This window comes from Venturia canescens, chromosome 7, assembly GCF_019457755.1.
Source record: "Venturia canescens isolate UGA chromosome 7, ASM1945775v1, whole genome shotgun sequence".
In the NCBI taxonomy this organism is placed as follows: domain Eukaryota; kingdom Metazoa; phylum Arthropoda; class Insecta; order Hymenoptera; family Ichneumonidae; genus Venturia; species Venturia canescens.
Genome location: NC_057427.1, coordinates 12952398 through 12977753, shown reverse-complemented (window position 1 = coordinate 12977753; position 25356 = coordinate 12952398). Strand labels below are relative to the sequence as shown.

At 36.1% G+C, this 25356-nt stretch overlaps 4 protein-coding genes across 4 annotated transcripts in view; 2 read left to right on the top strand and 2 right to left on the bottom strand.

Moving 5' to 3' along the window:
* LOC122413026 (irregular chiasm C-roughest protein-like) overlaps window positions 1–4799 on the top strand; it is a 100419-nt gene extending 95620 nt beyond the window's left edge. Inside the window, exons 11-13 of the mRNA XM_043423093.1 lie at window positions 411–646; window positions 1939–2068; window positions 4689–4799. Of these exons, the coding sequence (XP_043279028.1) occupies window positions 411–646; window positions 1939–2068; window positions 4689–4787 (465 nt within the window). The 3' untranslated portion in view covers window positions 4788–4799. The remainder of the gene's footprint in view (window positions 1–410; window positions 647–1938; window positions 2069–4688) is intronic.
* Window positions 4800–17727: 12928 nt separating this feature from the next.
* PIG-M (Phosphatidylinositol glycan anchor biosynthesis class M) lies at window positions 17728–19167 on the bottom strand. The gene has a single exon (XM_043423629.1). The coding sequence runs from the start codon at window positions 19031–19033 to the stop codon at window positions 17885–17887; it is 1149 nt and encodes a 382-aa protein (XP_043279564.1). The 5' UTR covers window positions 19034–19167; the 3' UTR covers window positions 17728–17884.
* Window positions 19168–19526: 359 nt separating this feature from the next.
* LOC122413193 (cx9C motif-containing protein 4) lies at window positions 19527–20448 on the bottom strand. Its single transcript, XM_043423364.1, has 3 exons — window positions 20188–20448; window positions 19850–19986; window positions 19527–19550 (listed from the first exon to the last, which is right to left on the bottom strand). Exons 1-3 carry the CDS (start codon window positions 20243–20245, stop codon window positions 19527–19529), a joined length of 219 nt encoding a protein of 72 aa, XP_043279299.1. The 5' UTR covers window positions 20246–20448.
* Window positions 20449–24205: 3757 nt separating this feature from the next.
* maf-S (MAF bZIP transcription factor K) lies at window positions 24206–25303 on the top strand. Its single transcript, XM_043423630.1, has 2 exons — window positions 24206–24482; window positions 24783–25303. Exons 1-2 carry the CDS (start codon window positions 24474–24476, stop codon window positions 25146–25148), a joined length of 375 nt encoding a protein of 124 aa, XP_043279565.1. The 5' UTR covers window positions 24206–24473; the 3' UTR covers window positions 25149–25303.
* The last annotated feature ends 53 nt before the right edge of the window (window positions 25304–25356 follow it).

Sequence of the window (25356 nt, the reverse complement as noted above, 5' to 3'; positions counted from 1 at the left end):
CCGTGCCTGCTCGTATGGAAATATATGTATATAATTGAATTATTTTTCAAGCCACGGTAATGACGACCAAATATGTCGTAAAACAAATATTTATGCGCGTCTCTGACTGCGGGCGTTCCGTACATAATTATGCGGGACCAGTTTGTCATCCCCTTATTTCGTCAGACAATTTTTCAACTCGTCTCCTCCGTTTACAAGCGTTTTCTCTTATTTCTTTCAGTTTTTTTTTTACCGCTACATTTCTCCTCTAATTTTGTTTATTGATCAATCAACTCGGTTTTACCACGCAGCCCATTACCGTGTCAATATTAATGACGAATTTGACGATTAATTTCTTCTCGATCGTTCTTTCCGTTTTTAAGCTCCATTCCGTGCTGAATTCATATCCTCCTTTCGTGTCTTTCAAATAGGACGGAAGCAACAACAACGGCTACGTACCGTACGTTGATTATTCCCGGGATTATATGCCACCGACGACTCAGGGTATCGGTGCATCTCGTGAGTCTTTGAGCCGGATACAATCCAGCGGTATCCTCGGATCCAAGAAAATTGGACTCAGCTCGGCAAATCTTGGACTAACCTCGCCACAAACCACCCCGATTATTGATCCAAGATTTTCAGCTACTTATGGCAATCCATATTTAAGGTACTGTCTTCCAATTCCCGATAACAAGTGTAAGACTAAATAATAAACAATTTTACTCCACGTTTTATTGATTGATTAAGTTTATTAGGCCACGGGAAAACATTCCATTATGGGCCAAGCATGAGTAATAATGACAGTAGAAAAGTTAACAAGAAAGCCGGAACAGAATAAACAGGGTTGAGAAGAGATAGAAAAGATAAATACTGAAGATATAATATATATGATAATGAGGATAAAGATAAAAGATGTAATCGCATGGAACAGATCATTTGGTCTAAGATTCCGGAAATAAAAGTGAAGGAAAAACTTGTCTCGATTTTTAAGGAGGGTGGCTACGTTCGTCAAATTGATAATAAGTTGATCAAATTTGGTGATAATGTTCTTCAACATCAAGTGCGAAGACACGATTTTTTTCAAAATTTTCTTCTGCTTAGTTATCGAGTAATTACGGATTAAAGCAGATTTCTTATGCCCGGAATGTATACCTATATATATGGGAACGCTATGCTTATACACTTGAACTTTAGTGATCAATTACTCGATAACTGTACAGAAGAAAAATCTTAAAAAATTTGTACTGTCAAATTTGGCCCTAAAGAATACGTTCACCAAATTTTATTAAATTCTTATCATTTTGAAATTTTTAATGTATTTAACATGGTTTAGCATGGCAACATTGTATCGTCGGTAGCCACCCTCCTTAATCAGCGGAGTATTTAGATTAACCGAGACATCGTCCAGTCTGTTTGTGCTCCTTCAGCTAGTAGACGAGTAAACAGGTGGAACAATTATGGAAATTGATAGAAAAAAAATAATCAGCCAAATGCAAATGGGCTTCCAGTATTTTGATAATAATTGAAGAAAATACTGTTTTCACGTACCTATGGAAAATTATGCGCGTTTCAAAATGCTATTTTTCATGTCAAACTTTACTTCGACTCGTGTATTTGTATGGTATATTATAGGTCGGGGCTCCCGAATTTAAGTCATAAAATAGCGTATAACATTATGGAATTGCCTCTTGAAAATTGTGTATCGTCGCGACGCACGCTTTGTCGAACGAGCTACGTGATTGAAATATTAAAATTCCCTGCCCGAGTTTATAATCATTGTGGCTCCCTGAGAGTGGGAAGGGGACACTGAAAAGACGTTACATGCCCATGTACGTATCTTATACGTTGCGAAAACACCGGAGATGTTGTTACTTTCGGCGAAATTGAATTTGACCGCTTCACAATTTTCGCAATTTCTTGGATCGTTGCTTACCAACTGTTTTCGATTATCTTTCACAGAATGTCGGCCGCTGAACAGCTTAGACACGCGCCACACGCCGCTATACCTGGGGTAACACCAGCCCCACCACCCTACACTCAAGCTATGCGGATGAATAGTCTCAGCACCCTTAACGGTGCCGGTCCACAGGTGATTTCATTCAATTCGCTCATTCATCTCGTTCTGCTTGTCCTCTTTTTTTGTTACATTATGAATATTTTGGTCGACCAATTCATTTGGCGCTATGACAATGCGGTAAAAATATTGTATATCATGGCTTTTCTTCCTTCTTCGCGATGCTATTTAATATTTACGTTTACTTCAAATTGTCACTATTTTTACTTATATATATTTCAACATCTCATAAATTGATAATTTTTCAATATTTCGAAATAATTCTCGAATACATTTGGAAATGAGCTTAAGGAGGGTGGCTACGTTCGTCAAATTGATAAGAAATTGATCAAATTTGGTGATAATGTTCTTCAACATCAAGTGCGAAGACACAATTTTTTTCAAAATTTTTTTCTGCTTAGTTATCGAGTAATTACGGATTAAAGCAGATTTCTTATGCCCGGAATGTATACCTATATATATGGAAACGCTATGCTTATACACTTGAACTTTAGTGATCAATTACTCGATAACTGTACAGAAGAAAAATCTTAAAAAATTTGTACTGTCAAATTTGGCCCTACAGAATATGTTCACCAAATTTTATTAAATTCTTATAATTTTGAAATTTTTAATGTATTTAACATGGTTTAGCATGGCAACATTGTATCGTCGGTAGCCACCCTCCTTAAAAGCATTGAATGTAAGTTTGAATCTTCGTTATGAATTCTTTATATGGATCATTCCATGTCAATTCAACCACGTTACGACGCGGTGGCCCTTTTCGATTTTTTTTATCTTTTAATATGTTTTCATACATGTGAAAAGAAGTCTTCAGCTATATTTTTAGCTCGTTATCTCCAACCATTCCGATGTTATGTATATATCTCTGACTGAAAATTTTTGAATGAATTCTCAGTCAAATTCTCACTCTGAATTGAGTGAATTTTTTTGAAAAAAATCGAGTGTCCCACTGAACGAAAAACCAATTTTTTTTATTAAAAATAGCTAAAAATAACCGAAAAAGCATTTAAAAAAATTATTTTTCGTTTTTCAATTTTTGTTTAGAAAGAGGGTTGAAAATTTTTAAAATGACCCGTATTAAGTGGCATTATGATAATTACAGTCAGATGACCGCGAAGCAGTCCATACTGAAAAAAAAAAAAAAAAAAAAAAAAACATTTGTATAGATTTTCGGAAAATTAGTCAAACTGCATAATTACTAGGGTGATACAAAAAAATCGATACTTTTTATTCTCGGAGCTCCAACGTAAATCGTTAGTACATCGAAAAAAGTGATTTTTCGAAAATTAGAGATTTTAAAAAAATTTTTTACATAGTGCTCATGCCACTTTTCGATATTTTCCTGTTTTTTCTTTTTCGCTCTCATAGCAGTTAGTTAGTGCTCCATAGAATCATAAATCTAATAAAATTTTGTTGCTCTGAAAAAAATTTAAAGCTACCTCGCATAATTCATTTCTTTTTTTCTGTATATTTAGCTATGAATTATGAGAATAAAAAACGTGTTTCTACAAATGGCAATTTTTGCCGTCCTTCGAAAAGAAGAGATGAATGTACCTCTTAAAAACATAGTTTTTGAAAATTACACGTTATAACAAATATTTTCGCGTTTTCTCACGCGATTGATTTCAGTTTTCCTGTACCTTTCATACAGATATATATTTCTCTGTACGAAAAATTGCTAGGCGAAAATAAAGCTGTGTTTTGCCGAATTCGAATTGTTTATTTCAAAGTCTGATATTTCACCGCAGGAGACGTTAAAATTCGGGAATTTTTCAGTTTCCTCGTGCGTTATAAAAATTAGTAAAACATTTTGACCGAATTCTGTTAGAAAAGAATGGAGACTAATGGATGCAAAATCGCAAATATTTTTCATCAAACTTTCAGAATTGGTCTCGCAATTTTTGCAAATATGGAACAAAAATTAAATTAACAAGATCTACATAGGTCTATTGTATAAAAAATTGCCCGCCTGTACAAACTCAAATAGTTTGATTGTAAAAAAACAGTTGGGAACTAAATATTTTCGCGATTTTCCATTTACCAGCCTACATTTATTTTCTTTTAGTGAATTTGAATTCGACAAAATTTTGAAAAACTGTTTTTGCTAAATACTTTCACCCCTTCTTTTGGGAGGACGACAAGAATGGTTATTCATAGCCACACATTTATTAATCTCATAACTTTTAGCTAAATATACAGAAAAAAAAGAAATAAATTATGTGAGGTAGACTTCAAATTTTCTTGAGTGACGAAATTTCATTAAATTTATGATTTCATGGAACACTAACACTTTCTGCTGTGAGAGCGAAAACCAAAATGTTTGCTTCGTCATTTTTGAGAGAATAAACAGGAAAATATCGAAAAGTGGCTTGAGCGCTATCTAAAAAAATGTTTTTCAATCTGAAATTTTGGGAAAATTACTTTTTTTTTTTTTTTAGATACCAACGATTTCCGTTGGAGAAAAACAAAATATCGATTTTTTTTTTACGAAAGTTATTTTCTTTTATACAAACATTTCGTCTCTGTATTAAATATTTGAATGAAAATTCTTTTGAAACATGAAATTTTTGAAAGTAACATCTCAATCCACGTTGAGCATTAATTGGATCGGTGTATTTTTGTTGTTTTCCAGGCACCACTTTCAGCACATTATATAACGGGTGGACCGAACGGTGGTGTTGCAACAGTGAAACGTACGTCGGGGGTGGGTACGCTAGCGACGCACGTATGAGAAAAGGATTATAACTAGAGCCGAACGCGTCTCAATTTGAACATTGCCGATTGTAGTGAGCCGATCCTCGATATTGTGAGAAAGCGTAGAAATCACGTCGCAGCGATTTCGAGAATAGGTGCGAACGAATGTTGCGTCGAAACCATGATTCCCGACGAGTTTTCTTCGCGACGTTATCGAGCTCGAGAATCACAACTTTCCGGGGATTACCACGAGCCCGAAGAAACGATGGAAAGCATGCAGAAAGTTGTTTACGAACGAGTGCCATTCGCCAACTATTCGTCTCGGGTTTTCGATCGTTTCGAGACCCGTCGAGGTGGCGGTGCTGCTGTCGATCGCCGTTCCGGCAACGGCGAAGCAATCGCCCGGATCGATCGAATTCTCGGTCAACTTCACGTCGCGAGCCAAAATCATCGTAAGCTGCTGGAACAAAGAATCGCCGAAAAAGAAAAACTGTTGCGTCGTCCAGGCAACAACTCGGTACGAATTTACCGTCAGAATAACGGGCGTGGTTCGAAAGACAAGAAAAGCTTTTCCTCATCGCGAAATGAACACGTCGGGATTGACGAATACTCGAATTCTTCGCCTCTTCGGCCAATGCAAACTCGTCGTAATTGTGAACCCCGGAATCACTTTTCCTCAGGTATTAAGCTTGCGGATCGTGAATGCATCGAAATGGCCGAAAGTGAAATATTTCGTGAGTCCAATGAGCGGGGAATTAATCGCGGATATTCGGCCTCATTCAGATGGGACAATGATATCGACGAGACGAGGCTCCTCGTTCCCTCGGAAATCGGTGAATCGAGTCCGTGCTCTGCAAAACGAACGTTACCTCGTCGTTAATGTGCTCGCTACTGTTGTACGTATATATCAACGATTAGTGCAAACACGAACCCAGAAGTTTTCTTTCACCGTTTCCCCCCCCCCCCCCCCCCCCCCATTACTCTTTTTCTCAATTCCAAATATTTTGCGGACTTATGGGCTGGACTCTGCTATTTGCATCACAATTTTTTCCCCTTACACATGGAGTTTGATTTTTTCGTTGTCAGATTCCTTTGCGAATCGAGACATAAAAAATATCAGAGATAACGATTGATTCGAGCCGAATGAAAAGACCGCGCACACGTGCGAGTGCACAAACTCGTTTCGGTTTATTCGAATGAAATTCGATAAATTGATCGAATGATTCCTTCATCAAATCACCAATGAAACATTGATTCACTTCACTGTAGATACGGATTTAAAAGCAAACTTCTAAAAATTTAACAAAGAGAATAAATAATGCTGTAGCCAAAGTACAGATAACTTTTCATTCGGCTCTTCACGTATTCGTTTTATTTTATTTTTTTATTTTATTTTATTTTATTTTTTTTTTTTTTTTTTCATTCGCTCATCTCTTTTGCCAACTATATTGAGCCGATGCTCCAATGAACGACCGAGTCTCTCCACGTGTATCATATGACTTGTGGTCCTGAATCCTATTTATTTTCACAATAGACGAGCAATCGCGGACCGCTTGATCGTTCACTCAATAAACAATGAGAAAGAAAAGGAGAAAAAAATATTTCGTACGCGTGAGTGTGTATGTGCGTTTAGTGAGAAATTATGAGCTTGTTATTTTAATATATGACGTAAACTATGTCAACGTGTATATGGGAATGAGAAGTAGAGTGTGTGCGGGGGTGTGTGATTGACCTGATAAAATTGAATTCCAATGAGACTCGGTGGCCAAGTTCGAGGAGACGCGTGCAGAAAAAGATTCGGCGTCGTAGTAAAAAGAGGGAGAGAGAGAGAGAGAGAGATGGAAAGGAACAGAAAAGATTTAAAGACTTAAAAAGCGTGGCGAGAGAGACCACTCGGTATTGACAATCTTTCACATTACTATAGATCTTGGTAAGGGTTTTTTCGTTAGTTGTCGATCATTCGTTTTGTCAGATGATGAAGCTTTTTTTGCAACTTATTACGATAAATCAGAGTATGATGATTATTTCGAGAATGATCTCGTTCGATAAAGGAAATAATTGATCTAAAACAAGATCTAAAAGCAAGGGCGATGTGTTCTCGAGAGGCAAAAAGTTGAATTTTCTCACCGTAAATAAAAAATCGAAAGGTAAATCCGGTACAGGTAAACGTTCTTCGAGCGGTTGAGATTCCGCGTTTCCCACGTAATCGCATTAAAAACTTCATGCACACGCAAACAAAGGTTCACCAAAGTCATAGGTATATGTTGCGAAGAAAATTCCCCATCGTATTTCTGCATCCACGCGGGTGAACACGAACTTTCTGTTCAAGCGTGTGATCCCTCGACTGTTAATTCGTATTGGCATTATTTGTCGCGACGAGCCTTTTCCATTTCCCAAATCCCCAAAAGTTTCGGTCCTTTCGCTTGCAAGAGAAATTTCGTTGACGAAATTTTAATTAGAAAAAAAAATTCAAAGAAAATATAGACACAAACATTGAAATATATAAGCGAATTAATATGCGAAGAGTATAGGAAAGAAAAATGGATGAGGGAAAAGATTCTTGATTCTTGAATCGGAGCGATGTTGTAGATTAGCTAGAGGGGAATCGTTTAGCCATAATTCTACACCTGTTGTCAATATCATCATATATAGAGCCTATAGGTTTGATGGCACTAATGTTAATCTATCGAAATGAGCGTGTTCCACAAAACACACGAACCGCTTTCTTGTATTATATTCATTGATATTACACGATTATACATACATATACGTATATATGGTCACTCACGTACGTGTTTGCGTGTATACGTATGTATATAAATAATCAAAATGTTAGAGAGTTAGATGCCGCATTAGAGAAAGAGCAGAGAAAGAAAGGAAGACGCAATAAAAAAAAAACAAGGTTTTCAGCTTCGTAAAGACCCTTCGCCTGTTTCAGAGAATCAACATCGTACTATATTCGTAGTCATCTTATCATGAAGGCTCGTTGAATCATTCGTTCCAATAGATTTTTTTTTTTCGATTTATCATCATTGGATTAATCGACGAGCCGCGTTGGACCCATCGGATGCTGGGTTTTGTGATAAAAACGAACTTTATTCAAAATTTTGATCGCCCATCGCGAATAACAGTCTCGATCGATCGTAGATAAATATTGTTATCGTTCAACATGATCAATTTATTGCCTTATCGATTTTACGTAATTGCTGTCTCGATCGATAACGCTATCAATTTTCCGCCAGGATCTTATCGGAGCCGTTGTTGAGTCGAGTTATCATAAATTACAAAAAGAAAATTTTCAAACTGGAATATACGAAAATACATGATTTAAGAAGAAAAATGAACACCGGAAACAAACGAAACAAATGTAATTGCTATGTAAAAAAAACGATAAAACCTAAACATCCTGTTGGATTTCGCATCCGAGGATAATACCGATGATAAGAATTAACGAAACAGGGTAGCCTATCAATTATTAAGACAAAAAACGAACGGAAAACGATCGTTTGAATGAAATATCCTCAAGGCTGCGTTAAATACGAAGAATTTAAAGAATGAATGAATAAAAAAAAAATAAAAAAAAAAAAACAAAAAACAAAAAACACATATTCGTTAGAAAGAAATCGCACGAGCTCCAGATTTGAGATAAATATGAAAACACATTTTTTTTTTCTCAATTCCGAAACGGAATAAATGATCGGTAATGATTGGACAAGTGAACGAAGGGAGACTTTTGTCGAACAATAAGCGAACAATACACAAACAAGTTATCAATGAAATTGCGTGTGAGACTCGGAAATATAGAAGGTAAAAAATGACAAAAGATTAAACCAAACCGAGAAAAAGAACGAAGGAGAGAAAGACGCGTCTATACATTTGTAATATGAAGAAGTATCTTTGTAATACTGTAACGTCTTGTAAAATAATTTATGTATATAACTGAAATTATTGCTCATCGTATCTTGTAAGCTTTAGTTAGCGTTAATGACTGTGAAAAAACTTTATTGCATCAATCGCTATTCGCTGAAATGCATATGAAATGAATATACATATGTACATACATATTAACGCATATGTATGTATATATGTGTAGCTGAGGACGTGTTCGACTTTGAAATGACAAGGGAGCCGCCTAGAAAAACAAAAAGATAGTATATAGAGAGAAAAGAAACGGTGAAGATGAGAAAAAAGTAATCTACGTAGTCGAAATTTTTGTGTACAGTTTCCGGTCGTCGAGACCACAAATAATTAAATCTGTAATTAGTCACAAGATAGATAAAAAATGAATTGTTTCTTTTCCCACGTTTCATAACGGCGCTGAGATTGTGACAAATTCATCCTCTGTTTTGGTTTGCCTCGAGCTGAAATATATATTTTTTTTTTTTTCGCATTTTTCAAACAATGCGAGAACGTCGCCAAAACTCGTTTGAACTATTTCGATAAATAATAGGTTCAAACGAGTTTTACCGAAATTATAAATCACGGATTGAGAAACGGGGAAAAAAAAACATTCGACTCATCTATCGCTGCAATGGGGGCGGGGGAGAGGGATAAAAAACTGATCGTTCTGTACAATTTTCACGAGATGTAATGTTACTGTTGACTATTTAATAATTTTAAATAGCTCGAATCGAGTCTCGTGCTTGGAAAACAGTTCATGTGTGTATATACATTAGGGTGATTACGTTGATATTTTATGAAAAAAAAAAGTAATTCTCTCAAAATTCTCAACGATTAAACTAAATGTTTTTTTTCGATTTCCCGTAAACATCGTGACATGAAAAAAATTATTCTTGTTGCGCATCAAGTTGATATGTTAGCTTTTTGTGGAAACGTAATTGTGGAAAAATTTGAATCTTCTAAAAAATTTTTAGAGCCGCCTGGCAATGACGTTCGGATATATATATTTTTTTTTTTTTACAATGTTGGATAATGATCCAGACGTTAAAACGCAAGTTCCTGTGTATCAAAGTTTAAACGCTCGAATTTCACGAACAACTAATTATCTTAAATTTTCAACCTGAAACAAAATTTATTAAAGATCACACCCAACGATTATGATTTTTTTTTTTTTTTTTTTTTTTTTTTTTTTTTCATTTTGGCTAAACTCGGCGTAAAATTCTCAACACAAAAGTAACAAATAATAAAATAATAAATATTTTTAGTAGTACATGGCCCAAATGAGAAGAAAAAAGTATCGTACTGTCATTGAAGATCCAATAACAGTTTCTCAAATAACGGCCCTGCTGTAGTGTTGACAGCGCCACTATGCGAAACAACTTAATCTAGCGATTACAAAAAATGTGTAATTCCATTCTGTGATTTTATTTCCCATGTTGATTTTCACATGAAATTATTAAAAAAAAATCGAGCAAAAGTCTCAATTTTTGGGAGAAATCGTCCACGGTAGAGTGCTTGGGTATTGCGAGACGAAAAAATCCGCACCGTTGCGTGAGCCAACTCAGCCGAAATTAGAAAAAAATATTGAAAAATCCATGGGGTCCCCACAATAGTATATTTTTTCGTAAGGCCCAAATTTTCAGAGAATTACTTTTTCATGAAGTTTTAACTTGCGGCTTTGAGATAAAGAGCATATCGATTATTTTTTAATCACCCCAATTCATATATGTATAGATGAATGTCATAATATGTATATGTATATATTTAAATTCATTTATTGGCGATACGTTCGTTCATAGATTTCGCTGAATGGAATTCGAAAAAAATGAAACAATCAATTGAAACACTTACGCAGACACTAACCATTGTACAGATATTTATTGCGCTATTCGGAATTTCCATTCAATATTGAAGAATATAGCGGTACGAGAGACTCGTACACACGAATCAACCTATAGCGCAAATTATCCAGAATTCATGAGATCCTCAATGATTTTTTAGAGTAAACAAAGTATACTGCGAGAAAATAATTACAATCACTGTATCGGGTGGGCCACGAGACAGTGTTGACATTAGGGACAATAGTACATGAGAAAATACAGACACACACACATACACGCGCGCAAACACGTGAAAGGTAGGAAAGATGATTGATCTTTTGTTTCGAAATATATGAAGATATTTTACGCCTTTTTGCTCGTGCGGTACTCACCCTTTACCTGTTAATTGATTATCTGTCAATTACTAATTTAAAACTTAAATCGAGAAGACGAATTTTTCCCGGCTTGGAATATCAGGCAAATCGCGCTAGTGCATTGGGGGTTTTTTACTGAATTCTTTACCTTTTGTGATTTACCCATTGAAATGGAATTTTAAGAAGTAAAAAAGGTAACCAACATATTTCTACATCGTAACGAAGCGTCTTGTTCACAGACGAAATGAAATTCTTAGTCCCTCTTCTGAATAGTCGAAATTGATATGAAAAAGAAAAGTATGTATATATACCGCGAGCGTGATACGAAAAACTAAAGTAATAATCAAGCGATTGTAGGAAAATACTGTATCATCGTTGAGAGAATTCACAAATTTTACGTAGCTGCGGGAATAATTCCGAGGCAAGGTGGCATTATAATAATTATGGAAGAAAAATTGGGGGGATTGAGATTAAAAAATACGAGGGGAAAAGAAAATGGTAAATTTCTGTCTAAACGGTAAGCGCGTAGTTTTCAAATTTGTTGATACTTTCCACACAATTACGGTTACAAATTTATATGCTATTATGACATTTCGCAAAGTTTATCTCCGAATCGAGCCAAGCTCTCGTCCATACGCTCTCCGTGTTTTTTACGCGTATAAAGTATAAAAAAAGTATGTGAATGTATATTTCGAAAGAATTTGGAGAAAATGATGAAAAAAAATTGAGGCTCGATTTGCTGTCGATGTGCGAACAATGACGATTAACTGGACGAGATTATTCAATGAGAGAGTTCCAAGGGAATACTTTTACTACGTACTTATTGCAACGTATACGCGCTGTAATAATAATCTCTTTCGGACTCGACTGACCGCGATTTAGGAAATAATGTAAACCCCATTTTTTTCTCGATGTTAAGCTTCGCTCGAGGACCCATAGAATATTCTTATTAGATCGAGAGATTGTTGAACACTTTTCATCGTGCTTCAGTGACGCTTCTATCGATATCTTGAATCTTCATTGACGAAATTTTTATCAAGTACGAAAAAAACTTGATCTTCAGCCCTGAGACACTTTGCCCAATGTTTTCTACCTTTGAACAAATCCTTTGTCATTTATTAACAAACTTCTAACAGATTGAACCCCTTTTTTAGCAGCACGGAGCATCTTGACTTTTACTACAGCCAGAAAATGTATTCAGCCTGATTCGAGTTTGTACGTTCAACCGTGACAATGCATTCTTTATTCATTGTATTATATTTCATGACCGCGTCACACAATAGTTATTGATTAACGATCTATTGACAAAAAGACTGTGTTTATAGGATAATTGAAGAATAAAGAAAAACAAATATCAAACGACACTGTTTCGAGAACCCGACGCAGCAGAGGGCTTGGAAAAAACAGAGGCTGCCAATAGTTTTATCGTCACAAATGAATTCTCGCGATCAGCACAGCCACGTCGAAAAAAAATAAATTTCAATGATCGTGAAAAAACATCACCCAACAGCCCAATCGCATTTTCAAAATTTCCAGTAACTCGACTGAAAGAAAAAAAGGATAAATATATATTCAGGGGAGAGTGGGGCGAAGCCACGAAAAAGCCGAAAAAGTTTTGAAAAAAAATTGATTTTTCACTTCTTCGAAGAGCTTTCGGTTTCTCATTTTTCTGAGCAAATGTAAGCACTTTTTAACTACCAAAAGTAAATTCATCGCAACGATCCACGCGGAAAGTGGTTCAGTGATGCACTTATAAAGAAGAAGTAAACGAGATTAATTCGCCGAATGCTTTTCTCAGAGGAGAAGGAAAAGAAAAAAATAAGCGATGTCGAAGCTTGCTCATTTTGGTCAGATTACTTATGGGTGGAAGGCAAAAGAGAGAGAGAGGGAAATCCATAGATGGAGAAGGACGAGGGAGTTATTTGTTGAATCGTAGTGTTTTTGCATGTAACAACGACGCTCGAATGACCTAATTAAGTATATAAATCCGGAACCGATAATCAAATGGATCGCATCGACTCGCAAATGAGACTTATTTAAACGAACCTATGAGTTGATTATTTATTTACGTATTATGTATATTCGAATGGCTATTAAACGAGCGAGAAATTTATCGGGATTCCCGTAAATTTGTGTCATCGAATCGTAACATTTTCAGCGAACAATAAAAACCTATTTGAAAAAAATTAAAATTGTAATTACATTCGTCATCGCAACAACTTTCATTTCGCGAGAGTTTTCTTGTTTCGGAGATTCAGCCTATCGAAAAAATAAATGATTCTGGATTTAAAATAACGAAATAAAGTCAATTTAATTACATAGATAGATCTATATATATATATATACACCTAAATAGTGTTTATTTCTTTTTCTATGATCGTCAATCGGTGTGATCTCTGGTACGAAATATAGCGTGTCAAGCTCTACTTTATATATATACACATATAAAGAAAAGAGACCGGAAAAAGAAAATAAAAGAATTTTGTAAAATGAATATTATTGCAGATGTTGGATATGAGATAGTTAGCTGTGGAAGTCGTTGTTTAACTTTTGCCTTGTAAATAGGCTGACTATCAATGAGCAATTTTAGAGGAGAAAGAGAGTGATAAACAAAAGTAAAGAAAAAATTCGTTATAATAATAATAATGATAATGATAATAATGCTAGTCGATTATGTGTAAATAATCGCGCTTGCATCTATAGTAAGTCAAATATCAAGGAGTTTTTATGCACAAAGAATTAATGCCACGGCTTCGAACGACTACCCGACCCTTCTCCACGTCCCCCGAACCCCTTTAACGCGAACCATGTCAATTCATTGAATAATAATAATATAATAATAATAATAATAATAATAATCATCATCATCATCATCATCATTAGCAGGTGTTTGACGGTAATCGGGCGAAGGATGAAAAAGTACGATTTTTCGTCGTTCGATCGTAACTTAAAAAGATCAAAACCAAACACAACTTCGCATCATCCTCTTCTTGAAACTTAAAACATACTATATTTCATATTTCAGTACGAGTTTGTAAAAAAAAAAGAAAATATTTTAAAAAAAGAGAGAGAGAGAGAGAGAGAGGAAGAGAGATGGAGGTAAACCAATGAAAACGAGAAAGAAAAAGAAAATGTAAATTTTTTCGTGTATATCCGTAGCGTTATAAAAAAATCCAGCAGCTATTTTGTGCTCTGAAAAAAAAACCTGGTATCACCTGTATAATAAGATCTTCCCTTCGGACGTATGGAAAAAAAAAAGAAGAAAAAACACTGAAACTAGAAGCAAACGATAAGAGAAGCGAAAGCAAAAAATCGACTCACACATATCGTCCATCTTTATCTCCAACAACATTTGAGCGTGCCAATAACCATTTTCTTTTTCCCTTTTTCCGCTATAAGATCTCTATGAATAATTCAACCGTACCCGGGTCCCTTTTTTTTCAACCACCACAGAGTCCTTGAATACATTGCGATTGATCGATGATTATTTTCCTTCCCGAAAAACAAAATGCAAGTCTCGATAGGTGAAAAACCTTTTTTTCCCCATTTATTTCCACTCTCTGTGGCTACGATTTTTTTTCATTCTCAATTTCGCATTCCAACGTTCACCGACTCGTGATAGAAAGAACAAATAATGAAATATTATAAAGACGAAGGCGGCAAAGAAAGAGAAAAAAAAAAAAAACATTGGAAGAATAATTTTTCGTTGCCAAAGACAATTTTTATTTTACGTTGTGTACATTTATCAAGTTTAAGTCGTGTACGCGAGCTCTTATTTGGAATTATCCTTATCGTACACTTCACGAGTGCTTTAATCTTTATTTCTTACATTTTATACACTTCATTATGATTGTTTATGCGAATGCTTTTGAAGAACGGGTACGCAATTATGTTTTTGTTTCAACATATAGCGCCACATATATTCAATCGTTTGTACATTTTTTTTATTGCAATAATCATTATAGTTTAGTTATTATTATTTTGTTTTACAATGAAGTAATACTCCCGATGTATAGTTTGTTCGACGATCGATAATATTGTCGTAAATGCTGTAAAATGAGCTTGTATACGTCCTACTTTGTTCTTATACTTTATAAGCAATACCAATGTATCACCAACATTATGATTTCTCATTGAATCCTGCCATAATCAATATTTCGTACAGAAAAAAAAAAAAAAAAACAATACATTATTCATTTCTATCCACGTAAATCCGTTTGATCGAACGCTCTTTTCCGTAACCCTCCGCCCCGAGAATTTACGCGCGTGCGTGTGTGTGTGTGTGTGTGTGCATGCCTTAAGTTTCGTTCTTTCACACGATTATTATTCGCGATCAATCAATTCTTTCGAAAACAATTCGACACGACTCACTCGTATGTCTCGAATTCGTACATGTTGCGAAGTATGTTTTTTTTCTTGATAAACCAGGGGAAAAAATCGAGCTGAAATACTCTCCGATCATCTCTCTAAACAAAATGTGTAATTCCAGGTTTGGTAAGATAATTGGACGATAAAAAAGGAATATTCGTTTTGACGAAACGCACGGTAAAGTAATTGAACTTGTATCAATCAGTTCTTGATATCGCGTGCACGCTAGGTTGCATTAAATGTTTCCCGAGAGATTATGAGACATTTACAAGAAAAAGATAAAAAAAAAAAAAAAACGAAAAAAAAAATCAAGTACTTGATCGAATGCACTGAAAGTTGGCTCGTCTTCAGAAACATTGTGTTCATAATAATTAAATACGATAAAATAGTAATGCATGTGTTGTATAGATGCGAAATTAATCCAGAGTAATCCATCGCCTGCCCCTCCCCCCTATTGTGCTCTTTTCCTCACCCCACGTCTAAAAGTTTCCTGTGCTAAAAAATGACTGTTGAATTGATCTTTTTTACGAAAAGATTTATCGAATCGTGTCTGTTTCCACGAGGTGTGAATGGGCCTTTATCATGTGATTTAACAAGTGACAATTGAAATATTATTTTTCGTTATTAGGATAAATTCTTTTTTTGTATACTCATAATATGTTCTTACGAACATAGCGCGCCTATTATAGAAGGAACAAGTGAAAAAAGAATTTCTCAAAGCCTAAACTCGACACTTGCCGTGTGTGTATGAAAAAAATGTGAAGCACACAAAATTTATATCGTTAACATGGCTGTATATACAGTCGTGAAAAATTTGTGCTCTTGACGAATTCAAGTGAAGGTCAAACGAAGTCTTCGAGACAATCTTGCATTTGAAGCACGCCGCCGCCGTGACGCGGACTAATCTGTCGTCCCAATTGGACTGTTTTTCGAAGTATCGTGCTGTAACGCTCAAATAACAAAAAAAAATAGTAATAATAATAATAATAATAATAATAATAATAATAATAATAAGATTACGAACACGAAGAACAACACAAACACGACAAAACTTCGCTATGCAACGTCGTATAACGACTTCCTCCGAAATCAGACTGGCGAGCGATTCCTCTTCCACTTTTATTTCTCAATTGCCTTCTAGTCCAAAGAGCGACACGATCACAAATGGCAAACATACAAACGAATCGCCGAGCCGATCTAAGACAACTAATAAAATAGTCAGAAACTATACGAAATCAGCGAAACTTGGTTGAGTCACCTTGAAACACACGTCGAGCACGAGTATACAAAACATAAAATACGGAAACCACGACGAGTCTGATGCGGAATGATGCGTCCATATATATATCTAAATATATATGCAACTTGAACCATAGGAAGAAATGAGAAAGAAATCTTTGTTGTAAACGTTGTTGAAGGATGCGAGTGATACAATGCGTGTCGGACGTTGATATGTAAAATGTATATGAATATATATTTATATACATATATGTATGCATGCGTGCTCCACGCGTATGTACATATGTGTATATTTATGTGCAAGTATTTCTGAAGATGAACCAAGAAACCCTCTTGCTCACAATTGATCTAGACTACTGTTTAAGATTTACTATTATTATATTATTAAACGATATCTCCATTCCTTTCAACAATCCATCACTATTACATCATGAAACTATCTGTACATAAGTATTTTGTATTCCTCTGAAAATAAAGATGAAAAATAATAATTTGTTGAGTCGTATTATCGTTTGTTTCTTTTGCGCAGCAGTTTTTCCTTTTAATACTTGGCGTCGAGCCGCTACCGCGTCTCTTGATTTATGGTTGCTTTTATCCCACTGTTATTCGTATATCATTAACCCTACACCTCATGTGCCTTTTTTCATACCCTCAACCTCATGACCGGGGTTTGAACGCACCCCACTTTTTTTCTGCTTATAAATCCGGTCCTACGATGCTAAACTGACTTTATCCTACACCATTTTCTTCGTTTTTTTATAACGAAAAGAATGATGTACGATAAAACTAATTTCAATTGAATTTATACATAAAAAAATCCGTCGATAATCAGTCGATAATGTCGCTTGTTAGGACGGGGGCGTAGTTTGAAGTTCGCGTGGGGTGTGCTCACACCCCAGTCATGCGTTCTAGGGTTAATTGTAATGAGTTCGTTACTTTAAGTGTAAAAAAACACGTTCGTTCGTTTGTAAATGGAAATGAAAAGGCGCTGAAGCGTGCACAGTTTTAGAACGAAGATTTTCACGTCGACTTTATTTTCAAAGTGATTTTTTTTTTTTCACAATTTTTTATTCTTCTTTCAAGTTTTCTTTCGAAAAAGTTTCGAATGCGTTACACCAGCAGAAATGTAAAATTTGCCGAGTTCAATCCACAACAAATGCATATGAAATTATGCGAGATCTCGTGATAGGAAGTACCGGGAAATACATACCTCGATTCCGGAACGACGATCAATATTTATTTAGAATGGATTGAGAACAATGGTATTCGACAGAAATAAATTGATAAATTTTATTTATTTGATTTTCGTGTAAACATGAAACAAACGGCGCACAGGTGAGTGACACCAATTTCAATGTACCAAAGAAAACAAAGTTTTACCAACTACCTTATAACGATTGAGGGACTAATGACTGATTAATTATGGCCGATAATCAACGCTCGTAATATTTAATCATATCGTAAAGAATTTTGAGGTTAACGATGAAAAATAAAATTCCATCGAGCCAAATACGATGGAAGGTGTTAAGGCCCTGGAATTCGAGCAAATAAGCATCGAATAGCCAAATACCTTGTGCAATTAGCCAAAAAGTCGTTGAAGCGAGCCACCTCTTAACCGACATTCTTATGTCGGGCAAACACACCGGCAATAAAGACAAAAACCAAAAAAAGTATTGCGACGTCATGACCGGATTGTAAGCGACCATAACGATGGCTTGGGTGAAGATGGCGAAGGGGAGGTGTTTTCTGTCGGAGTATCGTAGCGAAATTGCCACGAGAACGAGTAATTGAGGCAAAAACGTGATTATTCGTTTGAAAATATTTATCGTAAGACTGGTAGACAAGTAGGTCGCGTAAAAAAAAACGGAGAAATTGTGTCTCGCATCCTTTCTCATGAGATGATAAATCATGCTCTCGTAGAGATACTTGTAGCCGTAGAAATAATAACTAACCGAGGTGAAAAAAACAAGGGATGAAATACAAGCAACCACGAGCTTGGCTTGTTTGGCGTTAGGGAAAAAAAGATTTTTTTCTCTCAACGATAGATACATGGAGAGACTAAAAGCGATTGGATACAGTCGAAAATGTATTGAGAGACCGTGCAAAAGTCCAGCTAATATTGGATTCTCTTTTCGCAGAAAAAAAAGAGTCGAGAGGACCAACAAAACTGCTAAAGAGTCTGCATTTCCACGGGTCGTTATGACAATCGTTAGAGGATTGTAGAGCCAGGCTAACGCGTACGTTTCTGCATTGCTCGTTTTACACGATCCGTTTAACAATGTGTTTCTCGTGAGTATCGTCACGACGATGTCGATAAAGGAAAAGAAAACTTTACCGAAATCCCCGTGGAGAAGGATGTTTGGTATTAGAATGCTGGCTAGAAGGGGTGTGTAACGATACGTGTGACGATCGTAAGGAGAATCACCGTTCACCATCATACGCGATGCGTCCGTATAAACTCTGTAATCGACATCGGTATACGGCACGGAAAATTTACGATCGTGGTAATTCGCATAAATAATCAAAAGCCATCGGATCACCAGACCCATCGTGCAATGTTGGGCAAACGATAAAGTCGTCATTTCTATAAATTTCTATAACGCTCGAAGAAAAAAGAATTTTTCAGTAAAAATCGAGCTTCTACTACAATCCTACAATTTCGTCTTGTTCCTTTTAGCCGCTTCGATCAAACAGGCTTTGAACTTTTCAAATTCCTCCTTACAATCGTCTTTGTGTACATTGGCTTTTCGCAAAATGCATTTCGCATATTGTCCACCTGTCTCCCGACATTGTCCTATCAATAAAGGATACTTTTGCAATCGTTCTTTCGCACTCTTCACCGAATTCATTTCCAATATCACTGCTAAAATAGGCTCTTCCTCTTTTATTTTCTTTACGATTGGTTCTGCAATCTTCTTTGCTTGTTCTCTTGTCTACGCATCCACAGAGCATATATGGGATGACTGAAGAGTATCAATCCAGTCACAATGACACTTATACCGGTCAAAAGACGTACATTCCTTTCAGCCCAAGACCTGTCTTTTAAGAGTCTTCTGTCAACTGGTCTTGTTCTGTTCATGTTCGCTTTTGCGCTTCCGACTGAAAGTAAAGATATCGCATATTGCTGTGATCAATCGTACTATGAAACTTTGCATTGATCATGACAAGTGAGAACAGAAGTCTAATATGTTGATCATACTGTACCAGAACAAGTACGACATGAAATTTCAAATAGCAAAGGAATTTTTTTAATCAATCATTATTGGTTGAATTAGGATTACAAAAAATGTTGTAATCCTAAAAACTGATATAAATTTAAAATATCATTGATGATTTTACATTTACAACAGCCATTTCGTATTAACAATGACGTAACTGAAAGATTGGTGTTAACTTACGATGTCAATGGTATGGTGTTCGTAAGGTTTTGTTATATCAATGCCTTCGCAAACTAAAGATTCCGGTGAGTGTTTGATACAGCACTGTCGTAGCTCCTCAATAACAGCACCACAGCGTGACGGTTGGTAAACGTTTTCTGAAGAAATAATTTTTTGTGACTATCATTTGGACTCAAATCTTTAAAAATCGAATCTTAGCAATTTCGATGAGTAATTTTATAGGTTAACTACGGTGTTACTTAAATTAGATTTTTGATTATTTCTCAGGAAATCTTTGAAGAAAAAACGATAAGATAATCTCTAAATAAATAACCGAATTGAAATTTTATCGAATGTACCTTTTAAACAAGTTTGTAACTTGCATGCGTATTTCTTACAAGGATCAAATTTCTTCATGCGGATATATTCTTACGCTATTTATAACAAGGCGAGAAACGAAATGAATATGAATCGCCGGTAAATAGATGAAACAGCAAACAGTTGAATTCTTTATAGAATTATCAGTGAACGAAGATGTACTGCTCTCTGAAATTATCAATAACCGAAAGCATGTAGTATGCCTTATGTAATTCTCACTCTCACTCCACGAGACTTGTCGAAGGATCAAAAAATGTTTTCGACGATCTTATCATTCGTTGGAGTGGCGTTCCACAGCTTCTCAATCTCGCCGCTACTCAGCCGTGCAGCAGCCAACCGTCGATACAGTAGGTCTATTCGCGCTGGTTCAACTTTCTGCACTTTCCTTCTTTACCGAATAACGATTCGTTGATGCTCTTCGATATATAGACGGATCTTTTTGAAAAGTTAGACAACGAATTTCGGGATATGGCGCATATTACCCACCGTGCATATTCCCCATTGAAATTTTGCATTGGCATCACTGGGCTTGAACACGAAGATTCATAGAAAGGCATGATACTAACAGAAAATATTTTTCTGTTTTATCATTCGTTATAAGTATTAATAAATATGTAGTATACAGATAGAGCGTCGGGTTGTATTTTTTGGAGTCAGCAGCGCTGATCACTCGCTAATTCAAATATTGAAGTGCTGCATGAGCACTTGAAGAAAAAAGATACGACGACAGAGATTCTCAACTTTGTTGACAGTCGAGTAAAGACACATTTACATCTTTACCAGAAACATTTCAACGAAAATTTGCACAACTACCACCATATATAAACTCTGCAAATCATTCTATTCGTAAATCTATAAATCGCAACGACTGTATCATGAAAATAAATAATATGAAAATATTATATCTAACGGTTCATTATTTGAAAAAAATACTTCCATGAAATATCCAAACGTCATATATCCTGACGTTCACGTGTTTTGATCATTCAATCGGCAGAATGTCTACATTTGTAACATGAAAATCATTTTTCATATTTCGCGCACTCGTATTAAAAAAAAAAATCGTTGGTGTAGTTACTCACGGTTACAGGAACGGGCCTCGATCTTCTTCCTACCTTTTTCTCCCGCGATCCTTGCGATCTCCGTTTTCCTCGACGATCCTCTCCCTCTCCGTCTTCCTCCACGATCCTTTCGCTTTCCCTCTGCCTCTACGATTCTCTTATCCTGCACCATGGTTCTGATCATATAAAGAACTTTCCACATATTTTCAACACACTTTTCTTCCAATGTTTTTTCGTCCTCCCATGTTTGGAATTTGTCATCTCACCTTTAACTTTTGTTATCACTTCACCGCGGTACCGCAGAAAATCGTAATCGCGATTCATTATCACAAAGTTATATTTCCGCTGGTCTTTTTTTCGAGAACGAACTCGGGTTTTTATTCACCAAAAATTTAACTTTATACCGACGCGAGAGAAAAAATTCGTTATTTAATTGTACAACCGATTGAATTCGAAAATTAACATAAACGAAAAAAAATATCCCCATTTTCAGGGAGGGCTCTTCTTTACCTACTCTTTCCTAGGTTTTTTTCCCCAGAAAACCGTTTTTGCGCAAATGGATAAGCCAATATGTCGAGTAACAGAAACAGTGTAGTGACAAAACCTGTACCACCGTTTCATAAAGAATCGAGTGTGCCCGCGTGCGTGCACGCGTGGTCGGTTGCTCGCGTCCTATTGTTAGCATTTGACTAGTAAAAACTATTCGTAATGCTGTACATAGCTGCGGTTATACGCGTTGCGTGCGTTGCTTAGCGTGCAGCGTTTGCAACTCCGACTTATCTGCATGGAATCTTGCCTGCGCGACTTCAAAGTGATACAGAAACTGTATCGAGCTCGGAACTGTGTCAAACTATCCGCTATGGAGTAGATTTACTGACTGTCCGTCTTCGCTTGCCGACAACCCCATGGCTTTAGGACCGTGCGTTAGGTGCTTTGCTTTGCGTTGCGTTGCTCGGGGTATGTTTGCATCTTAGCTCGCTTGCGGACACGCGCGCGTGCGAGCATACACAAGACTCTCGAAGCTATGTTACAGGCGTCACTAAACTCTTTCTGTTACTGGCCCTTGCCTCGATACTATTTTTTACGAATTACCAAAAAAAGGAATCTCAGAAATTAAAGAAAAAAAATGTATATTGACAAGGAGCGAATCATTATTTTTTATTAAATTTCAACTTTAATATTTGTAACGTTGTGTTTTCGTGTCTTTTATCGATTCGCACGATCTTAAGTTCTTTTATTTTGTAATTTAGATGACCAATCAGTTGCTTCAGCGAGATTGAATTTACTGTTAAAATTATGAAACAACTGTTAAAGCTACAATAATTGATAAAATTATGACCGCTACCAATTTTTATTGGTTTCTATTTTATTTGTTTATCGATTGATTGAAAAAAATTAAATCGTAAAAAAAGATTATTTTAGTCATTCAGGATAAAGGAGGATTCCACGTGTCGTATTTCGTGCCCCGTTTTCTCAATGCACTGGAATGTACAATGCGTAGCGATAACGGCACGCTCGCGTTCCGCGCCAGTCCTCGCCCTACGCCCGCCGGGCGGTGAGTGAAGCGAAAAGCGAAACGTGTTCTCCCCCTCCCTGTGCGCGCCGAGCGGGCCGAGCGACGTGAGTCGTGAGTGAGTGAAGCGAATCATGTTGCGCCTGCGCGTCTCCCCTCTCTCGAGCTCCGCCCGGTGTCCGCCCGCCCCTCTCCCCTCTGTCCCACTGGCTGACCGAACGCCTCTATCCCCACTCTGCTCTGCTACTACGCTATAGCGAATAGTCCAAACACGACCAAGCGTAAACGCGTGAAAACGTAAACACGTGAAGAACGAAAACAAACTGAACGAATTATCCAAAATCCATTAGTAAATATTCACCGATTAATTGCCATAATTATCAATACACAAAATTGTATGTACCGAACCGTTGAATAAATTATGATCATCCATTAAAATTATACATTATTTGTGGCGCTCTAATATTTATATATTAAGGTATTTTTATCAAATTTTAATTAATATTTTTTTATTTGCGACATGGCGATTGTTTTTCCATTGATTTCTATATATTTTTTTGTCGATTGGAAATTTGGACGGCGCAAATTCCCCATAGTTCATCTTTTGTTGTTCACAGAGAGATTAATAACAACTTTTATCGTTTTGAATCTCGGCGTACACATTCGTTGAACAAAGAGACGCGTTATCATAGTTAAACGCAAAATTCGTGCTTCGCTAGACAAAAATTCCGACAGATATACATATAATGTTATATTATATATATGGATGTACATATATGTTCAAAAATGTTTCTTGGTTAACAAAAGTGAATGTTAAATAAATATATTCGATTCATCAAGTCACATGTGTATATACAAACTGTTAGTGCATGACTGATGTACATATATGTGAATATTTATTATTCCCGTAATAAAAATCCAACGTGATTTTCTTTAATCGTACTAATTAATATTCAAGTGCTCATGCAGCACTTCAATATTTGAATTAGCGAGTGATCAGCACTGCTGACTCCAAAAAATACAACCCGACGCTCTATCTGTACTAAATTCATTAATACTTATAACGAATGGTAAAACAGAAACATATATTTTCTATCAGTATCATGCCTCTCTATGAATCTTCGTGTTCAAGCCCAGTGATGCCAATGCAAAACTTCAATGGGGAATATGCACGGTGGGTAATATATGCGCCATACCCGAATTTCGACAAAATTGAGCCAAACAATACCGTATAGCGTGCGTTTGCATAAAAATGAATACGACTTTCCAAGCCAAATCTTTATTAGTTCAATTTATATAAGGAGGAAAAAAGAACAATCTACTCGTAACTGAAAATATTTTTAAATATTGACGTCGGTTATGTGACCGTAAAAACTACGGTAAGCAAGCGTAAGCTGCACGAACCTGTGAGATGATACTACAGTATTATATACACAGCAACCGCGGAGCAGAACCAGAGGAAGATAAAAACATGGCCACTATTATGGCGCAGTTGCTGCTATCCAGCTGCTATCCGTCTTTGTGTGCGTGGTAGGATCCTAACAATATATGGCGTCTCCCGAGGAGGAGAGTCCTAGCGTTTTCAGGATGACTAAGCAATTTCGAAGACGAATCATTAAACACAACGGAAAAGTATCGTTTTTCGAGGATCGCTGTGACTCTTGAAACAGTTCACGGATTAAAAATTATTGCTATGAATATGGTAAGTACTCAGTAAAGTCTGTATCCTGGTTTGACAAAATAATTTATATTTTCCATACGCATATACGTATGGACCACTACGAGCCTTTATTATTCCTTGATATTTATCAAACACAATGTCATCATTTATATTTTTTAACTATCAACTGCAACTAGTAAATCATTTGAAAACAGAGTGAACGTAACCAGGGTTAGAAAATACCAACTTAACCTCAAAATTTTCAGAATTTCATGATATTTCGACAGATTGAATATTTTTCACTAACATTACTTTACGAAATCATTCTTATTGATTATTCAGGAACCACTTTCACCTGGTCCTTGTTTGGACATCAGTGACGACGAACTCGTCACTATATCAGTCAGAGATCTGAACCGTCAATTGAAATTAAGAGGTCTGACACGCGATGAGATCGTTCGCATGAAACAGCGCAGACGAACACTGAAGAATCGAGGCTACGCAGCAAGTTGTAGAATCAAACGAATTGAGCAAAAGGATGAATTGGAGTCGGAGAAGAGCCAAGAGTATCGAGACATGGAAGCAATGCAAGAAGACAATAACAGAATGCGGGAAGAAATTGAATCCTGGCACGGCAAATATCAGGCCCTTAAAAAATTTGCTGTCGACAAAAAAATTATCATTCCCCCCGAGTTGCAAACGATATAATAATTCTTGCTCATTTTTTTCTCAAATACTTTTTCTGTCAATAACCTCTTCTTTTCGTCTCATTGTAACATTATAACAACCTATAAGATTGCGTGGGTGAATGTACTTTCTGGTTTATTCATTAAACATAAAACAGAGTGCGTTTATTCAATAGAGTTTTTGAGTTCTCTCATTTTCTTTGTATACATAATTCCTGTCTTTTCCTTCT

Coding starts and splice junctions, on each gene's coding strand:
- LOC122413193 (XM_043423364.1), bottom strand. CDS start 20,245: ATGAAGAAATTTGATCCTTGTAAGAAATACGCATGCAAGTTACAAACT. Junction 19,987..20,187: donor GTTACAAACTTGTTTAAAAG/GTACATTCGATA, acceptor TTATTTCTTCAG/AAAACGTTTACCAACCGTCA. Junction 19,551..19,849: donor AACACCATACCATTGACATC/GTAAGTTAACAC, acceptor CTTTACTTTCAG/TCGGAAGCGCAAAAGCGAAC.
- PIG-M (XM_043423629.1), bottom strand. CDS start 19,033: ATGACGACTTTATCGTTTGCCCAACATTGCACGATGGGTCTGGTGATC.